General features: G+C 40.6%; 2 protein-coding genes across 2 annotated transcripts; both read right to left on the bottom strand.

Moving 5' to 3' along the window:
- Positions 1 to 2025: 2025 nt before the first annotated feature.
- On the bottom strand, positions 2026 to 7235 carry RB195_009669 (uncharacterized protein; the record flags this gene model as incomplete). The annotated part of the gene is made up of 16 exons (XM_064190318.1): positions 2026 to 2202; positions 2308 to 2418; positions 2483 to 2592; positions 2647 to 2877; positions 2933 to 2986; positions 4587 to 4718; positions 5003 to 5119; positions 5179 to 5275; positions 5347 to 5430; positions 5494 to 5626; positions 5717 to 5877; positions 6294 to 6407; positions 6470 to 6604; positions 6923 to 7021; positions 7077 to 7133; positions 7194 to 7235. The coding sequence occupies 16 exons, from the start codon at positions 7233 to 7235 to the stop codon at positions 2026 to 2028; spliced, it is 1854 nt and encodes a 617-aa protein (XP_064047901.1).
- A 3449-nt stretch (positions 7236 to 10684) lies between these two features.
- RB195_009668 (uncharacterized protein) lies at positions 10685 to 14486 on the bottom strand (the record flags this gene model as incomplete). Its single annotated transcript, XM_064190317.1, has 6 exons — positions 10685 to 10727; positions 10798 to 10910; positions 12145 to 12285; positions 12496 to 12620; positions 12865 to 12977; positions 14344 to 14486. 6 exons carry the CDS (start codon positions 14484 to 14486, stop codon positions 10685 to 10687), a joined length of 678 nt encoding a protein of 225 aa, XP_064047900.1.
- Positions 14487 to 17521: the final 3035 nt, after the last annotated feature.

Genomic DNA, 17521 nt, shown 5'->3' with positions numbered 1-17521 from the left:
TTCTAGCCTCTAGGTGATAATTTTATGCCTGCATCAGTTTTATAACTTCTGTCGATACCCAGTCCTCTCGAAAGCAAGGAAAGGAAGAGAAAGGAAAAATCCCTTACTGTATTTGCATAATTCTACATTAGGACTGTTTGAGGAAGCAAAATAAGCAATGTTTGGATGTTTTTAGTGTGAGGTGGTATGGAAATGGCCTAGGTTTTGAAATCACGATCCAAAGAATTCTTTTATTTGTAAAATGAAATTTTTATCACGAACAGTGCAAATCCCCTGGCCATTTCATGGATTTTGTGATCAATTGCAAAGGAAAAATAGAGCGTTCTTCATATTGATTTACATCTGTTCCAAAAATTCACGGAAGGCGTTCAATACTTTGTGTTTTCACTAATTTCACTAAGGCCGCAATAAGCAAGCTCCAACTACCAATCGAATGTCCGCTCTTAGCAGGACATCCATGTTAACGTCGGAATTGAGACCATCACTAGCCCGCCCATCTCCGTAGTTAGCGTGTTATCCATTTTGGAAGAAGTCAGCTAGTTAAATGTTCTTGAGGTTAAACAATTCTTCGGAAGTCATCGAAATCTAAGAAGACGTTATCAGTTTCTCCATATGTGTCTTGTACAAGAAGGCGGGAATAAAATTTCCCGTGAATGTCTACTGATCCTATATTCTCGATTTCTTGCAAACATAATGATTATTCCTTTTCTCTTCCAAAAAAAAAAACAGTCTAATTTCCTTTCCTAACAGTTTAATTTTCGAGCAGATACTACATCATAGACTTCTTTTCATCTACTATACCGGTTATTTCATGTTATTTCACTCCATACTAACTTTCAGCGCATATGCTTACGTTTTTGATCTCTTTGTGTGATATTATCCACTGACATCCACATCTCACTCCGAAATGATACATGACTACATGCAGGATGACTCAGCCGAGACTCCGTGGATGTTATATGGTGCTCCAATAACTCCGTTAAACCAGATAATTCATGCGATTTCCGCCAGCGCATGTAGCAGGCCTCTTTGTTATACTTTTCGCACTTCTACTATCCTTAAAGGCACCATACCACGAATCTGACATGGTGAGCGCACCTGCGAGAAAAGCTAGAGAAGGGCACTAGATGGTGTGGTTCCGCTCATCTCTCCCTCATCGTCGTAAGAAGTATCGCCGTCGTCCTCTCCGACGATTTCAGTTGCAAAGCGCCACCCTTGCGCACGCGCAACTTCCAAGTGCGAGTGGACAAAGAATAGTTATGTCGTCTCGCTTCTATACTGCTGAGGGGACCGGAACATGTAGATGGAGGAGCATTCCAACCGCGCAGAAACTAAAGCGGTTCTCACCCCGTTTTCCTTTACGATGGTTAGGGAGAGATAGAGCCACCACGGTCTACAACCTTTTCTCGCGGATTACCTCACCAGGTCGGATTCGAGGTATGCTGCTTTAAACTTACACTACCTTTGCCCTGTTCTCATGAAAAGAAATCATCTCAAGTGTCTCTCGAACCCAAGTTAATATCGTACGGAAAATGCGAGAGAGGAAGGGAGCTCTCTCAGCAAAAGAATTTTAAACCTTTATGTAATATCTAAATTACAGACATTTCAACGTTTATGATATGGGTGCATCCAAGAAAAGCAGGCGTATGAAAAACTAGCAAATTCTTTGCAAGTGAATATGACGACATGTTATATTGAAGCGACAAAGTTTACAGATATAACGTAAAGTGCAAACATTAAGTATGAAACGTTTTGCGAGAAAAAAAGGAGATTATGCTACATCGGATGAATCTCCACATCTGTAAGATACGTAGTTGTAAAAGAACATCCCGATCAGCAAAATAACAACGCAATATCTATGTATTTTTCAAAGAGCATGCCACAACCATCCCTCATTTATTTGTACACGCTTCTAAAGCAATAAAAGTAAACTATAGCAAGGGTATCGTATTTTGAATAATGGCTCAGGCATTACACAAATACACAAAACCTAAATCTGAGGAAGAAATTACAGGAAAGCTGATCCTAGCTACCAGATTCTTTTTCCTTATTTTTGTCAACTAACTCAGTTGCTGAAGAAAGTATTGATTCATAGGCATCTATTTTCGGTTTAATTTCTGTTGAAAGCAACTCCTCGTAAAAGTGACGCATTTGCGCACAATTGTCATCCGTGGTTCCAGCTAAGGTGATCGTTCCATCAAACTGAAAAGAGAAATTAGACTTAGAAAAAACAGCCCAAGTGTTTCTCTTCTCAATCTTGAATTCCAGAAAACATCAAAAATATGAAAAATAATACAGAGGACTTACAGTTTTCGCTTTTGGGCTCCACGTAAATGCCTTATATGAGGTGAGCAGAAATTGTTGGAGGACAAAATCCAACAACTCTTTGTTCTCAGGCACGCAGAAGGGGTATGCTAACTGAAATTATGATTGATTATGCCCTGGAGCAATGCTATGCTCCACCAATGCTGTTGTTACATACGATCTTCTTTAGTCGGCCACTTTCAAATGCCTCCCGCATGCCGCTGGCCATGCCCACCCGTACACGCTTGTCTACTGAATCCTCCATATCAGTAACAACGTAGATCACATCTGAAATTAACGCTATTTCGTGTGAATATTCGTAACAATTTACTTCGTGACAACCTGGTTTTCCTTTTGAAGTCGCCAAAATTCCATTTTTGTATGGACTAAACATGCAAACTCTATGCAGTTCTTTCCCAGAGCCATCCGAGAGGATCTTTTTGGCAACATCAGAAATCGGTATTCCTGTTGCTCCAACATCAACTATCACAGCGTCATAATCATCTCTCCCGATCACTTTGAGCACTGGCTCTTCACTGATCAACACTTTCTTCATATACAGCTGAGCTTCTTCTGCAGAATCATACGATAATTTGTAACTACAACAACGAAGTTGTGAAGAATTCACCTGCTTCCTTCTTTTTTTGATCCGTACGAACTTGCTTTTCGAGAATACTGGAAACTGAAAATGGAAATTTTTAGAAGAATATATATAAATATAATGAAAATCATTTCGTGTCTTTCCAGATCAACATTTTTATTTTGCCAAATCGAATTCAACGTAGTGATTCGGGATACATTCAGGGCTAACTAATCTCGAACAAAGAGGTACAAAAAAAAGAAATGTGCGAAAAGTTGTCGCTTTCAATCAACATCAAAACCAGGTATCAAGATATTCCTGCACAATATCATTTGATTTTTCACTGAACCAAAACGTCACGTCTACAACGTGTTTGGACGACTTACGTGACTTAATCGGCGGACTGATCTTGCTCGCATCTTCTTCCTTAATCATAGCTCTGCCCATCATTCTCGATCTTCTGCGAGAGTTTGCACAGAGTCAATCCAATCGTCGCCACTCCACATCCTGCGAAACCTCAAGTCTCGCTTGAGCTGCCTAGCCATGCCAAGTGTTCTCAAGTCCTCTTTCACCAAATCAGCCAAATCAGTCCAGAACTTCCATTTTCGGCAAGATGGTCTTTTCTAGGTTGAACCCGACAAACCCCTCTGAACTCGTTGAGCAAGAGGATCTGCAGCCCTCAGTATATATGTATATATATACTATATGTCATATGCCGGTTTACCACATCGGTTTCTGCGTAAAGATAAGATCTTCATTGTAGCATATCCTAGGCCAAAAAGGCCGAAAGTAGCCAAGAATACGTCCAAGCAGCTGTCTTTCTGTGCAGTCAAAGCCCTCCATCACAGTAGATGGTGCTCCCCAAGTCTCCGATCCGTATATCATAATAGGCCGAATTGTAGATAGGCAGCCTCGCAGCTTGACTTCGTGGGACCCAGATCTGCTTGCACTTATCAGGTAGTAGACGTAGTCTATAGGCTGCAACCAGCTTCGATACAAGGACGTTTTGTGTATTGAAGGTTTCCACGAATATAACAACATGTCGTGCTCAAGATCGGTGAAGGGGCACCGCGATGGTTCTAAGACTATGTCGCCAGGACAGTGATCGTTCTTCGCATGACGTCATCGAAGATGAACAGAAAGGATCGCCACTGTCTCTTGTCTTGCTCCAGTTACCACCTCAAATGGTGTTCTACATACGACTGGTGTTTGGTGAACTGCAGCAGTTGTTCACTGATTCATGTCATCAAGCGAACGAACTTTCCTGGTACTACAGAGGCGTTATGAAAACCTCGAGAAAGTCGAAAACGGCTTCAAAGTCCAAATAGACCTGTTGTATTGCCTTCGAACACCGCTACCAGACTTCGATCACTCTCCTGACGATGAACAGCTCATAGATCGACCAGGACGAAAGCTACCTTGCTTGTATTGCACTGTTCTTTTGTGATGTTTAATAAGTAGATCCAGGATAAACCATGTACAAAACCTTGCACATAAGAGCAGCGCGAGACCCCTGGATAGTTCCCAGCGTCCGTGACGGAGGGGAATTATGATAGTGTGCCTTCACGAGCCAGGTATCCTTTCTTTTGTGAAGTAAATATTGGACGAATGATCTTCTCACGAATCCCAGACAGAGGAAGATATTTTTTGATTAATGATCAAATAATTTTCCAATATGGATTGAAATGAACTGCAAAGTTACCATCACTGCATCTTCTGGAGAAGTTAGATGACATTCGATTTCGATCCTTAGAGGTTGTAGAAGAACGTTTAATTATACCGGCTGGAGTTCGGGTTGGAAGATCGGCAGTCAAATTGTTGTTCGATCCACGCACTAAAACCAACGAAAATTCTACGGAACCGACGGGGAGAAAATAGAGAAGGAACAAATACCAAAAAGGTAACAAGTAAAATTTTAGTATTTTGATCTCAGCCCAGATTGAGGTGATTAAACTGCTAATAACTGAATTAACAATAATAACTTTGGTTCCTGATACAAGCTTTCTTTTACATCAGGAAAAGAAATAGACCTTCGAAAAAACATTTTGAAAACAAGCAGCTAAGAATGAAGCAATGTCGATGAATAAGACATAGAACAAGCAGTAAGTAAATACTCACAACCTAATCCTTTCTTCAAGGCAGAAGAAACTCTCTTTTGTACACTTGATGAGCTCACCGATGACCTCCGCAATCCCCTCCCTGTTGGAGTTATCCCCTCTTCGTTGGTCGCATGTTCTGAAATGGTGACGATCGCTATAATGCTTAATGCGGTGATCTAAACCTACAAACCCTACCTACTGTGCTAACAGAAAGAGGAGTTGAGTTGCCGTCAACTCTTTTCTTTGAACTGAATATCTTCGACTTAGACCGTAGTGTTGACCACACCAAACTCTGAAATCATCAAATTACATGTCACAACTCATCGATGCGACAAGTAGACAAGAAGAAAAATGAAATCTTACAGTCCTTCGACTCGATCCTTCTGCGATGTGAGTCGGTGTGGAAGTTTCGTCAGTTACTTCACCGCAAGCTGGAGGAGGTGCAAGCTTAAAGTCATCATATCAACAAAGAATAATGGTGCGTTGTTGGAATAAGGAGAAAATGGAAACCTCTTCCTCGGGTAACTCTGCCATACTGGCACTCAGCAAGAGCTTCTCCCTCAATCTCATGGATCGTTCACGAGTGAATCGTTGAGGACTGCCAACAGTATCAGAAACAGAGGAGAATGTACGTCGGATAGCGCTGCAGCACAAAATATTAGAATTAATACTATAAATAACGAAGGAATCAAGAGGACTGTATCTGGATTTCTATGGATTATTAAAAAGACACCTATTACACAATCCACGTATAAGATCAGATTGCGGGGGCATGCTGCGAGAGCTTCCGCGGTTCGATTTCTCACGTTGGAACTCTCTGGCTGGTGTACAAAGAGAAGCAGCACTACCTAGACGGCAAGGACTGTCTCCTGAAGAGGCTGATTCGGTTGTGAACTGAAATTAGTACTAAGAATTTCGTTCGAAGAAATAAAGAAATAGAGCAAAAATCTTAAGTTGAATGAGTGACTGATTAAGTTTGACACTGCTAATGAACTTACATGGAAGTCAATGGAGTTCTTTTCCAAATTAAAGAGTATAAATTACATCTAACAAAATTATTACGAATATATGCAGCATTGCTCTAGAGCCTACTCTAAACCTGGCCACGAAAATGCAAACGACTCAGACAGACCAAACTGTAACCTTATTTAAAAAGGAAAACAGTTACATTTCATTACGATTTCGAGCACGAAAATTACTATTGTTAATGAAATATGTTTTTACAACGAAATGAAAAGAGGGAAATGTAGAAACAACGAACAAGTAGAAAGATAGTTCTCGAAGGACCAAATGGATAGATGTGAACTTACTGAAATCCCTTCATCCCAGTTCCGCTTCTCCAATCCTTTTCCAACAAGTCTAACAAGATCTTTATTACGATTGAAGGAAGGAGGTAAAACGCAACTGTCCCCGGATATTGCACTCTACAAAATATATGCTTATGATATCCACAAAATATTTGTATATTCAACAATAAAGCACCCACAGAATCGCTGCGGTATGATATCTGATCTTCAGGCATAGTGTCAAGGGTGATATTAAGAGATGGATGCTTGAAGACAGGCATGGCACTTGTACTTGACGATATGGCAGACGCTGCACTGTCTCGACTGTTACGGTCCTAGAAATTAAATATGAATGTCTCATACAAATACTGCCCTGTTGGTAATCTGATGCAATCTTCTTCATATTCTAGAAAAGTTTTGGGGAAGCTAAACCTACGGCAGAACTACTGCAAAAATATGGAGTCTGGAAGAAGCGCAAAATTAATGCTTTCGCTCAGCTTGTTTCATAACCAGCCGGCGAATTTTTATGTGCGTGCGAAGATTGAAGTGCGAAGATTTCCGCATTTCAAGAAACATAGCCCGCTCGTTTTCTTTGAAAGGACTAAATAGTAGTGAACAAATAGCAAGTAAGTAAATCTGGTTGTACAAAATACCTTGAGGGCAGAAGAGCTTCGCATCTTTTTCAGCAAACCCTTTCCTAGTCCTACGATACTTTTTCGTCGGCTCTTTTCGGATGGATCCTTCAGGCCAGCCTTGAAAATTTATTAAATTCCAAATGTAATATTTTATGGCCACATTCACACCCACCTCTTCGGCGTACCATGGTCGATCTTTCTTAGGCGGGAGTGTACTGTTAAGATCGATCTAAATCTATGGAAATTAACACAAAAGCACCAGTAGTTAATCACGACAAGTAAACAGTACGTTCACATCAGATTTCCTTTTCTTTTGAGCAGACTTCATCATTTCCTGCGAAGACCTTCGGTAGGAGCTGAGGAATTACTGATGAAGAATGAGTAACCAACCGAATAATCTACAAATGCTGAAAAACTTATGTGAGAGTCGCGTCTCTTTAACTCTTGGAGACACACGAATTCGACATGGCTTAAAAGTATTATCATAAATATAACAGCTGAATCCCAGGTTAAAAAAGAAAAAAGGACAAGTATAAAAACACTAGCAAAATAAACACAAGAAATATGAGCAGATTTGTAGAAAGCTAGAAATAGAACTGATACTTTAAATATGCACTCCTATCTAAACAAGGCGTAGCACAATCAAATTAAATTCAGATACAACAGCTCCAAAAAAAGGAAGAAAAAGGCGACGGAACTAATCAAAGTGATCCGCTAGCATTCGAATTTCTTGTTTTTCGCTCCATCACCGATAGAGCGCGATATTGAAGAACACCGTATCCGAACACAAAAGTTCACGTTAGTCCAGCGTTTTCCGCACAGAACCTCTTGGATTTCAAGAGATAATCTGACTTTCTTCGGAGGAGGTGGTAGGTTCTACAAATAGAGTAAATGTGGACTGTGAATACATTGTTTATGACGGAAAAACAGTCGTACCAGTCGGTCAAGATGAAAGAAAATCAGTGTAGAATTGCTGTAACAATTTACTGTTAGCTAATAACGATGATAGGAGCAAATGAATCCAAACTTTGCTGAGGATTTTGTGTATATAAGGTATACCTAGCACTAATTTTCAAGTTAACAGGTTAAAGGGAAAAAACCCTCTAACCTGCTCCTAATCACGAACTGGCCAGGATGAGCACCTAAAAACTGCTCTATTGGGAAGGTGCAAAGAAAGAGAAAAAAAGCGATAAATGCAGATATCAGATGGTTCCGAGAGTAGAGTTGACGACCACGCACTATCTTCAGAAATGATATTAAAACCATAAATAAATTGGGTAACGTAGTATTAGTCGAGGGATATGTTCGGCGTTCGGCGGATACCGTCAAATATAGTCGACTGAAACAGATCGATACGGCCGCTTCTAACTCATCCAGAGGCAAATATCACACGCATAAGGCCACCACTTTCCGTATATCGATATAGCGATATCTAGAGCAGCATATGAATGTCGCTGGAAATCAGCTATTAATTGGCGAGCAATGCCTGTCGCATTTTTGAGTTCAATAAAAGAAAATTAGCGCGAAAGTAGTAACATTTCTTCCACAACAGTTTGGTCCTCTCTCGTTAGGAAAATTTACTGTTTTTTCTCCGGCTTCTGTGTCTTCCTCCTTGCTGTTTTTCCTCTTCCTTTTCTCAGCAAAAAAAAAACAGTACGAAACTAAAGTTCAGGCTACTACGAAGATAATAGAAAGCACGCAGAATGATCGCTGCAAGATTGGAAACTGTATTCTTATTGACTGTAGTTATTTGACCTACCTGCATATCAGAATACCCACCTACACCGCTTCAAATATCGAACAAAAGAGTTTTGAAATGGGAAAATTGTTTCGAACTCAAAAAAAATGTGGGAAAGTCCTGTAGATGACGCTATGTATGAGGGCAGAATCACTTATTGTGATACGTTCTGAGTGTGTGTGTGTGTGTGGATGGCACGACACGCAATGTAATACGTTAGTGTCCATAATCTGTGTGGGAACGTGAATATAGTTGGCTGTTGGGCGCTTTCATCTCAGTTGCACGTATCAAGAAGGCACTTTTTTAAAATGTAGAGTGTAGTTTCGAGTCGTAGCAGTTAACTGAGTTCATTGTAGCCTCGTTTTCATACAGAGAAGATGTATGTGTTGATTTCTGGAAGATGTCAGTAGATTCTTAGTCATTTAAATTTGAAAAACCTAGAAATGTGGATAGGCAACGTAGAAACTCTCTCTCTCTCTCTCTCTCTATATATATATATATATATATATATATATATATATATATATATATATATAGCATAAAATTCATTTGTTATAGAAGCCATAGTTACGCATTATCAGTTGAAGGATTTCATTCATTGTTTCCATTGAAATGTGCGAATGCCATTTCTATCATCCCATGTAGATAACTATTAAAAGTAATAAAGGGGCGGGTGGAGCGTAGTCGGCAAGAGGTTCAAGTGTGACTGCGCGATCTATCGATTGTATGAACCCGCATTGCTGCCAACCAACCCTTCCCTCCGTCTGGGGTAGATAAATTGCTACCAGATTTTCTGGAAGTATAAAAACTTTGACTTGATACATCGGCTAGCCCACGCAAGTCATTGCATAGAAACGCGTTCGTGAACCTCAAACGATTTTGAATTGAACTTATCTTACTTTATCTTTTATGTGGATCTTTACTAAAAATAAATTCGAAGTTCACAATTCTATGGTTTTTTAAACGAGTTCTTCCTATACGACCCGTAGAATACTGCATTTCCGTAACAGAAAAGGTGGTAGATTGTTGAAATTATTTTTCGAAAATTATTCGCTTTGAAAACGACGTGTTACTGACTGCCCACACAGAAGATAGTTTCTATGAAATAGCCTGAGGTGCGTGACGAATTATAATGTCAGATATCCTTAAAGGCGTCCATTTCTTCCTAATTGCCGTAAAAAAACAGCCCGGAAGATGCAGCGCCGCACAAGGCTAGCGCGCTCCAGTCCAACTCCTTGTAGAAAATAATGCGCCAGGACGCCTGAAGCCGTGTCTTCCGGGCCGTTTTTTTACGGCAATTAGGAAGAAATGGATGGAATCACTCCCTTTCCATAATCTTCTATCCCGTATACGAATACTCCACCCGAAATCCGTACCACCTCAGATTCGTGGAGTGATGCCTTTAAATTAATAACTGATAGGCTAGTAGTCCTTAAAATCCCATCAAAGTATGTCTGATGCATTGCTAGAAGTAGTAAATGCATTCCGAGAGACAAAAATGAAGTAAAACAATTAAAAAAAGGATTTAAATTGTCACAATTTCTTACTTTCGTTTCTTTTTGTCCTGTCATCTATTTCAACGGAAGGCGAATTTTAAGAAAGTGATGGAACACATATAAGGGTAAATATAGTCGAGTCAAAACGACCTGAAGCACGGTGCGTTGCGTAAGATAGCGGTTGGAATCGAGATGAGACTATCAAGAACTGCAGCGAACGCTGGTAGCAGGGGTCCTCACTCGATCCTAACCGCTACGCTTCACCGCACAGCTTCGAGGGCAACCGCTTACACAACTGCACCGTGCTTCATGTCGTTTTGACACTACTATACTAGTGCTGGCATGACGGGACGGGGCTTCTTTAATATGTGAATTTTTTTAGAGACAATGACGAAATCACGAAAGACCGTACGTCAAGTCCGACGTAACATGAGTATTCCCTGTATAACTATGTTTGCAACACTGTTTGGTGTAATTCACTGCCTCTGTTCTTCGCAATTTCGAAGGATAAGTCTGCTCGGAAAGTTTATTCATCAATCAACACGTTTAAAGGTACCGCAGGAGGGTCATTGCCATACCGCGTCGTTTCCTGAAATATATAAGTTTTTCTAAACGTGAACTTAAGTCAGGAAGAGAATCAAGAAAGGACTTACTAATACCTAATAATAAATCTGTACAAGGCACGCGCGACGAATGGCCAGACGAGAATAAAGAATAACACCGGGAGGAATCGCAAGATCCGAGTTAACGAGTAGAACGGTCTCTGTCGAGCCTGTAAATTTCGAATTTTCATTCCCTTCCCTAAGGGGTATGAGAGCCAACTAAAAAAAAATACGATGAAATGTAGTACGGTCAAAACGACGGTGCAGTTACGTAAGCGGCTGCGCTCGAAGTGGTGCGGTGGACCGTAGCGGTTAGTATCGAGGGAGGATCCTTGCTAGCACCGTTCTTCGTTGCAGTTCGCGATGGTCCCACCTCAATCCAACCGCTTTCTCTACCGTTTCGAGCTCAGCCGCTTATGCAACTGCACCGTGCTGCATGTCCTTTTGACCCTACCATACGTGGAATACACTGCAATGCCGCGCGGTGAAAAAAGTTGTGGTTCAACATTGCGTAAGCGACAAGGAACTCGAACAGGAAGGTGGTTAAAGCTGGAAAAACTAGAGAAGCCGCCTGAAAAGCTAGAGATGGGGTTGTAGATTGCGGGATCAGGGCTGGTTCCACTCATCTCTCCCTAATCGTCGTAAAAAAAGTTTGAATACGATGTTTTTTTTACGACAATTTCAGTTGCAACGCGACATCGAGTGCGATCGGTCGAAGATCAGTGATGCCTTCACATCAGCCTATTCAAGTGAAACCAATCAATAGACTGCTGAAGGGACCGGAATATGTACATAGAGGAGCGTTCCAATGTATCTCGCAGAAACTAAAGCAGTTCCCAAACCGTTTTTTTACAACGGTTAGAGAGAGGTGAGCGGAACCGCTTTGGATCCTGGAGTCTACAACCCCATCTCAGCTTTTTACACAGATTCCCTCACCACCTCAGATCACCTCGTGGTACGCTGATTTTAAGGAAGGATCGCACCACGTGGGCGTTTACTGTAGATCCATCCGTCGGAAGCACGATGGAACGCGACGCGGGCCACGAATATTTGACCGGACTGTAGTTTTGCGGCAGATACACCGTTTTTCTGGTGCACTAGTAACTAATCAGTGGGACATTCGTCGTGAGGCTCATTTTCATGCTCTTTTTTTGGAATGCTTCGAATCAATTCCGGTTTGAGAACTGTGCTGTTTCTGCTCCAGTGGTCATAGAATAAATATTGTAGACGCGGCAAGGAGGTTGTACATCATGTTTTTCTGTAATATTGGGACTGAAGAAATTTTCGAAAGTTCCGCAGCGTATGAAAAAGAGGACGTGGAGGAGGATCGGGACAATGTTTTGCTATCAAATATGTGCAGTGTTGAGAACATTCAGCAGAGCTAATTAAACTGCAAATTCTCACCTTAATCAGTTTATTCAATAGCTGTGCTATAATCTTCAGTTGTAATGAATTAGTGGATTCAATTTCGTACAGTTGACGACTCAACATCTGCATTTGTTGATTGATTTGAATTAGAACCGGATAATGAGTGACTTCTTGAAACTGAAATTGAGTCATTCCTTAAACCAAGAACATGAAGAAGAGGAGAAACGAGAGGAAAAAACGAAAAGGAGTGGGTAACTTTCTCCTTCCTTTCCGAACGAGAATTCTGTTCAAAAATGAGGAAATGTAGATGGAAAAAGTAACAACCGCAGTTAGTTCTGTTGGAATTGTAACAAAAAGATATTGTAGATTTCAGAAAAAAGCACCAACAGTGTAGTTCATCATCTTCCAGTCTTCTGGCGACTCTGAGAGATCGCTGCCACTCTTTTGTCCATTTCTTCTTACACGCTCAGGCCTGCTTGATGTCTGTCGACGACTTCGAATACTCGCTTGACCTAAGCAGAGGATTACTAGGCGTTAAAATGCGACCGCTGAATATGTTCAACCGGATGATCGCGATGCGATTCCGATTGGAACAGAACAGTGGGAAGAAAGATGTGAAGCAAAGAGCGTAACGGCATCCGCGTCGCGTCCACGCGGTCGAACACATTTGGCGGTTAGTATATGCATTATTAAACACGTTTGTATTTTGACACGTTTGAGCAACTTGAAAGAGTTTCTATTTGTAACATTTTATACCTTCTCCTACTTTTTCTATGCTTGAATGTTCGCTGCTACTCGATCGCTTGTGCTTTGTTGTAGATGTAGGAGAATGCAGCAACGGTGGAAGTACTATGGCCTGTGGTCGCGGCCTAAATCTTTGGTATTTTTTACTAATGAGAATTATAGAAACGTATACATGAAATTGAAAGAATGTACACAATTATAACATAAATGATGTCTATATCATTTGTTTAGTATCGAAAATTGCTGCAATCAGTGGCTCACTTGCTTAAGAATCCAAACTATGGCTGTTGCAACTACCCATATGTACAACTCTCAACAAAACAGATTTTAATTTCAAAACAATATTTCATGTAGATACTTTAAAATAGAAGTAGGATTAAAGTTACATTGAGGTCGCATAAAATTTAGAAGACCACGTTTCTACGATGGAAGAATATTCCAGAAGTTTTGGCAATAGGAATCAAAAAGAAACATCTAACATTAATCTAACGTTAGATCATCTAACGTTCAACATAAAATTTACAAAAAAGATAACTTATGAAGATTCAGCTTCAACGAAGCGTTCGCGAAATTTCCAAAGTTAGGTGTTTTCCAATATTACACAGCATTCGGGAAGTGGTTTGCAAGTACCACAAAGAAACTCGAAACAGCTTCTTGAAATTTAGGGAATGGATGGAATGGATGGATCAGCAGAATGACCAGTGTACGGGACGAAACAACTCTGTACATATGTACGAGTTATGAAATGTAAACGGAGTAACGTGACTCCCCTTGAAAAGGTGATGGAAAACTGTTTCTTCGACGATTTCCTCTATCTCTCTACATTATTTCGCCAGTCGTGCGGACGCAAGGAGTGACAATGTCGGATAAACTGATCAGCCCGCTGCTGCTGATCCATCTGATTTCTTGATTTATAGTATTTTAAATTTCCGTTCTTATACCTGGAAATTGTGTTACGAAGCCTATTTATAGTAGGGTCAAAACGACATGATGCACGAACGCAACTGCGTACACAGCTTTCCTCGAGGCGCCTCGGTAGCGGCTAGGAGCGTGCTGAAACACTTGCGAGCACAGCGGCTAGGAGCGTGGCGAAACCCTTGCTGGTACCACCCATCGCTGCAGTTTTCGACGGTCCCACCTCGGTTCCAACCGCTGTCTCTGCAGTGCCTTTTTGAGCGCGTACGCAAATGCACTGCAACTACACTTGTGATTCATGTCGTTTTGACCCGACTATAATACTGATAACAACTAACTTCGATAGCGAATGACGATAATTTGATGGGCCGGTGTACTTGTGCATAACAGAGAAAGAAGTCAATATATAACAGATTTGCGCAGATATATAATAATGCACTTTGAGGTACAGGTGAGGTATGTGGAGCAGCTGGTAACTCAGAGAAAGGAGGAACATGATGGAAACTCGTTCTTAGTAAAAAGAACATAGATAAAGCACGAATGAAGCAAAACAAAAAGCGTGAGAAATAGCTCTACCGTTCCCTTGTGAGGTGTTCAGAAGCGACCTCACACAGACGTTTCAGCTCCGATTCACTTTCATCGAGCGCATCTTCATACGCTGACAAAGCTTCCAGATCGAGTTCACCTGAACTCGGGGGTGAGTTTGACGTAGAAGCCATAACCTGCAATGATGTGGAATGGTTCCATGGATGTCGTTAGTGAAAATAAACGAAAATGAGGAAGTTATAAATTGAGTTTTTGTACTACATCAGAGTGATAACCTGGTATAGATTTCAAGTTCACAAGAATCAATATAAGACATCAATTATCTAGACGCGTTGACCCGATAATGGCTACATGGCAGTTTGTTATGATCGTAAAAAGAGGCTCATAGTAACCCACTAAATAATGTATAGCAGGATACAAGTACAAGAGGGTGTACGGGAACAGAAACGTATTTTTCAAATTTTTAAAGTTTCAGAGATTAATCAATCGTCAGAATATGATTCCTGAATGTCGTGCAACTTGTTTAATCTGCTGCATTCTCTGACAGAAAAGAACACGAATCAATTGGTAGGAAAGAAAATGAAGGCGAACAGACGTGACATTGTCATGACCCGGGTGTTCACACTAAGTAAGTAGGGCAAGTAGGGCTGAATAGCTAATGTCAGTAAAAGTCCCCCTTTTGCTATACTATCTTGGAAGTTGGTTAATTGATTGGACGTTGCAGTGACTGACTGATATTACTTCTTCCCGATTGGAACGGTAGTAAGAAGAAGTGTTGATGGCAGAAAGAGCGCTTCGAATCAGTCGCCTTCACATGTTTGAAAATGGTTGACTGTTTGTAGTCTGCCGTTCTGAACCCTTATCAAGTGACGATGCGAAATTTCATCTTCTTATTGTTTTCTGCCTTGTTAAAACATTACCATCCGCCCCGAAACACACGGTCGGCGCCAGTGCCTTAAAACTAGTGTGACCGCGATGCGACTTCGAAAGCACGTACGTTGCAACAGACGCGTATGTTCAACATAGTTCAAATAATTCACTATGTTGTCTCCTAGTTTCATTAGTTTGTTTCTTTTTGTGCGAATATGTTATGTAGCAATGTACTGTACAATGAGTTTTCATCTCAAAGCAAGCGAAAACCCGAAACCAGTTGTTTTTCGGTGTTGCAAGCTGAAAACCCTATCATAGCTGAAGTCAGAAAGCACTATCTTACGGAGTAATTACGGCTATCATCTGTTTGGGAAGCAGTTTCTTGAAATCGTACGCCTATGTTCTTTTGCGCACTCTTCAGCAGATATCACATGTGAGTTTGTAGGTGGTGTATGACTATCACACACAGTAGTACATGCATAAACTAATCTCATTTGTGAAGAAGAATGAATCAGTATGAGGGCTTGATTGAGGGCCACAAACGAAGCTGGAGAGCTGTTTTATTCACAGATATGTAACAAGAATACATCGAACTGGGAAATTAGAGGCCTAGCGGTCACGTGCATGGCTTCAAGGTTGTGAGTTTATATGAAAATATGTAAAGAAACGCAGGTGAGGGACAAGAGGCAACTTTTTTTTTGTAATTTTGAAAAAAAAATATATATATGAGGAAACGCAGGTGGGCCACCTACGATGACTACTTCCGATTTACACAATAACGAACATTTGCACAGCTCACTGTGATTACTCGGTAGATCAAAAGTACTGCAATGTTCCACCTCAATTTTTTGGCGTAGCAATATAGAGAAATAATTTTATGAATCATACAAGTGATTCACAAAGTGTGGTTAGTAACATAAACCGAACATTTCTTAGGAAAAAAATAAAAAGAAATAGGAAAGAACGACTTATACATAGATTACAATTAATTGCGGATATCCTCAAGAGATCGTTTTACAATTGGGAATTTGGCCAGAAAAAGGGCCAAAAGTCGAGAGGAGCTGTCCTATTGGGGTTGCTGTAATCAATCAATGCCGACTGATTCGATCACTTGCACTGTTGATAAGAAACGACTGCTGTTCGCGACTTCCCAGCAATGATGCATCATGCAGTCGTTCCATCACGGCGATAACTACAGGGCGCAGCCATTTGGGCTATTAACCAGGCGGCTCCGTGGGGTCAAACCCTCTATAGATCTGAAAGAGAAAGGTAATGTTTCTGTTGTTAAAATATGTCCTTAAAAAACAAAAATAATGGGTTATAAATAAATTAAGAAAAAAGAAAGAAAATAAACTAGAATTGATAAATTAAGAAGTTACACACATATGTTAAAGGTATGTAGATGACCCACCGGAAGTAGTAAAACTTTTTAAAAGTTTAAAAGTTTCACAGGTCTTTCAAAAAAAAAGAAAGATCGGGAAAACTGCACTTTTCTCCATTTCGTTTGCTTTTTTCCCATTCATTCTTGTGAGCGGAATGTTGGGAGCAGTTTCTGCATTAAGAAGGGAAATAACAATGTGTTCGAAAAACTGTAACGTATAAACATCGATCCCTCTTTCTTCACGGATTTACCAGACCAGTTTTTTTCACTGTAAATCGATAGAATCTTTGGCTTCGTTGGCTAGTGCCTTCCAGGTTTATGAATAACTATTTCCTTCTTGAAGCATAATTTGTGAGCACGGATTTCTTCCTTGGGTTCATACACTTTTCCAACCAGCGAATATAGAAAATATAAAAATACATTTATCTATCTAACTCTAACTCTTCTAACTCTTCTCAGGCACCTAGAAACTCGTCTTTCGTCTTGGCTTTCGGTCTCTATTTGTTTTTATTTGAAGAACCTCGTGCAAACGAAAAATGTTTCTTAACGTTCCACAGTCAGCAGTCTTCCTGCAGTCGCTCACCCCTCTAGTCCAACAGTTGTCGTTAGGACATATAACGTAATTTTATTTTCCCTGGCATATGCGACAACGTCTGTGATCTTCGATCGTGACGTAGGAGTGAACTTCTCTGACTTGCTTAAAGAGGGGTACTCTTTGCATCACCCTTTCATGTGGGCGTTCTATAACGCTGATCGCATTTTCCTTCTGCATGCGAAGTACTTCTTGCTTTGAGGCATAGCTCAAAGCAAGAAGTACAGTGGTATTAATAAGGTGAGGACAGAGCCATTGTCTTCTACACTATATTCTCGATGCTTTTACATGCTCCTCGAGCTGTTCGTTTCCTTCTGCCCAGCGAGGAGCATGTAAAACGGATGTCAGGTCGTTCTTCATTTTGA

The sequence above is a fragment of the Necator americanus genome, chromosome III (assembly GCF_031761385.1).
Source record: "Necator americanus strain Aroian chromosome III, whole genome shotgun sequence".
Taxonomy (NCBI): Eukaryota; Metazoa; Nematoda; class Chromadorea; order Rhabditida; family Ancylostomatidae; genus Necator; species Necator americanus.
This window is presented reverse-complemented; position numbering and strand designations above follow the sequence as displayed.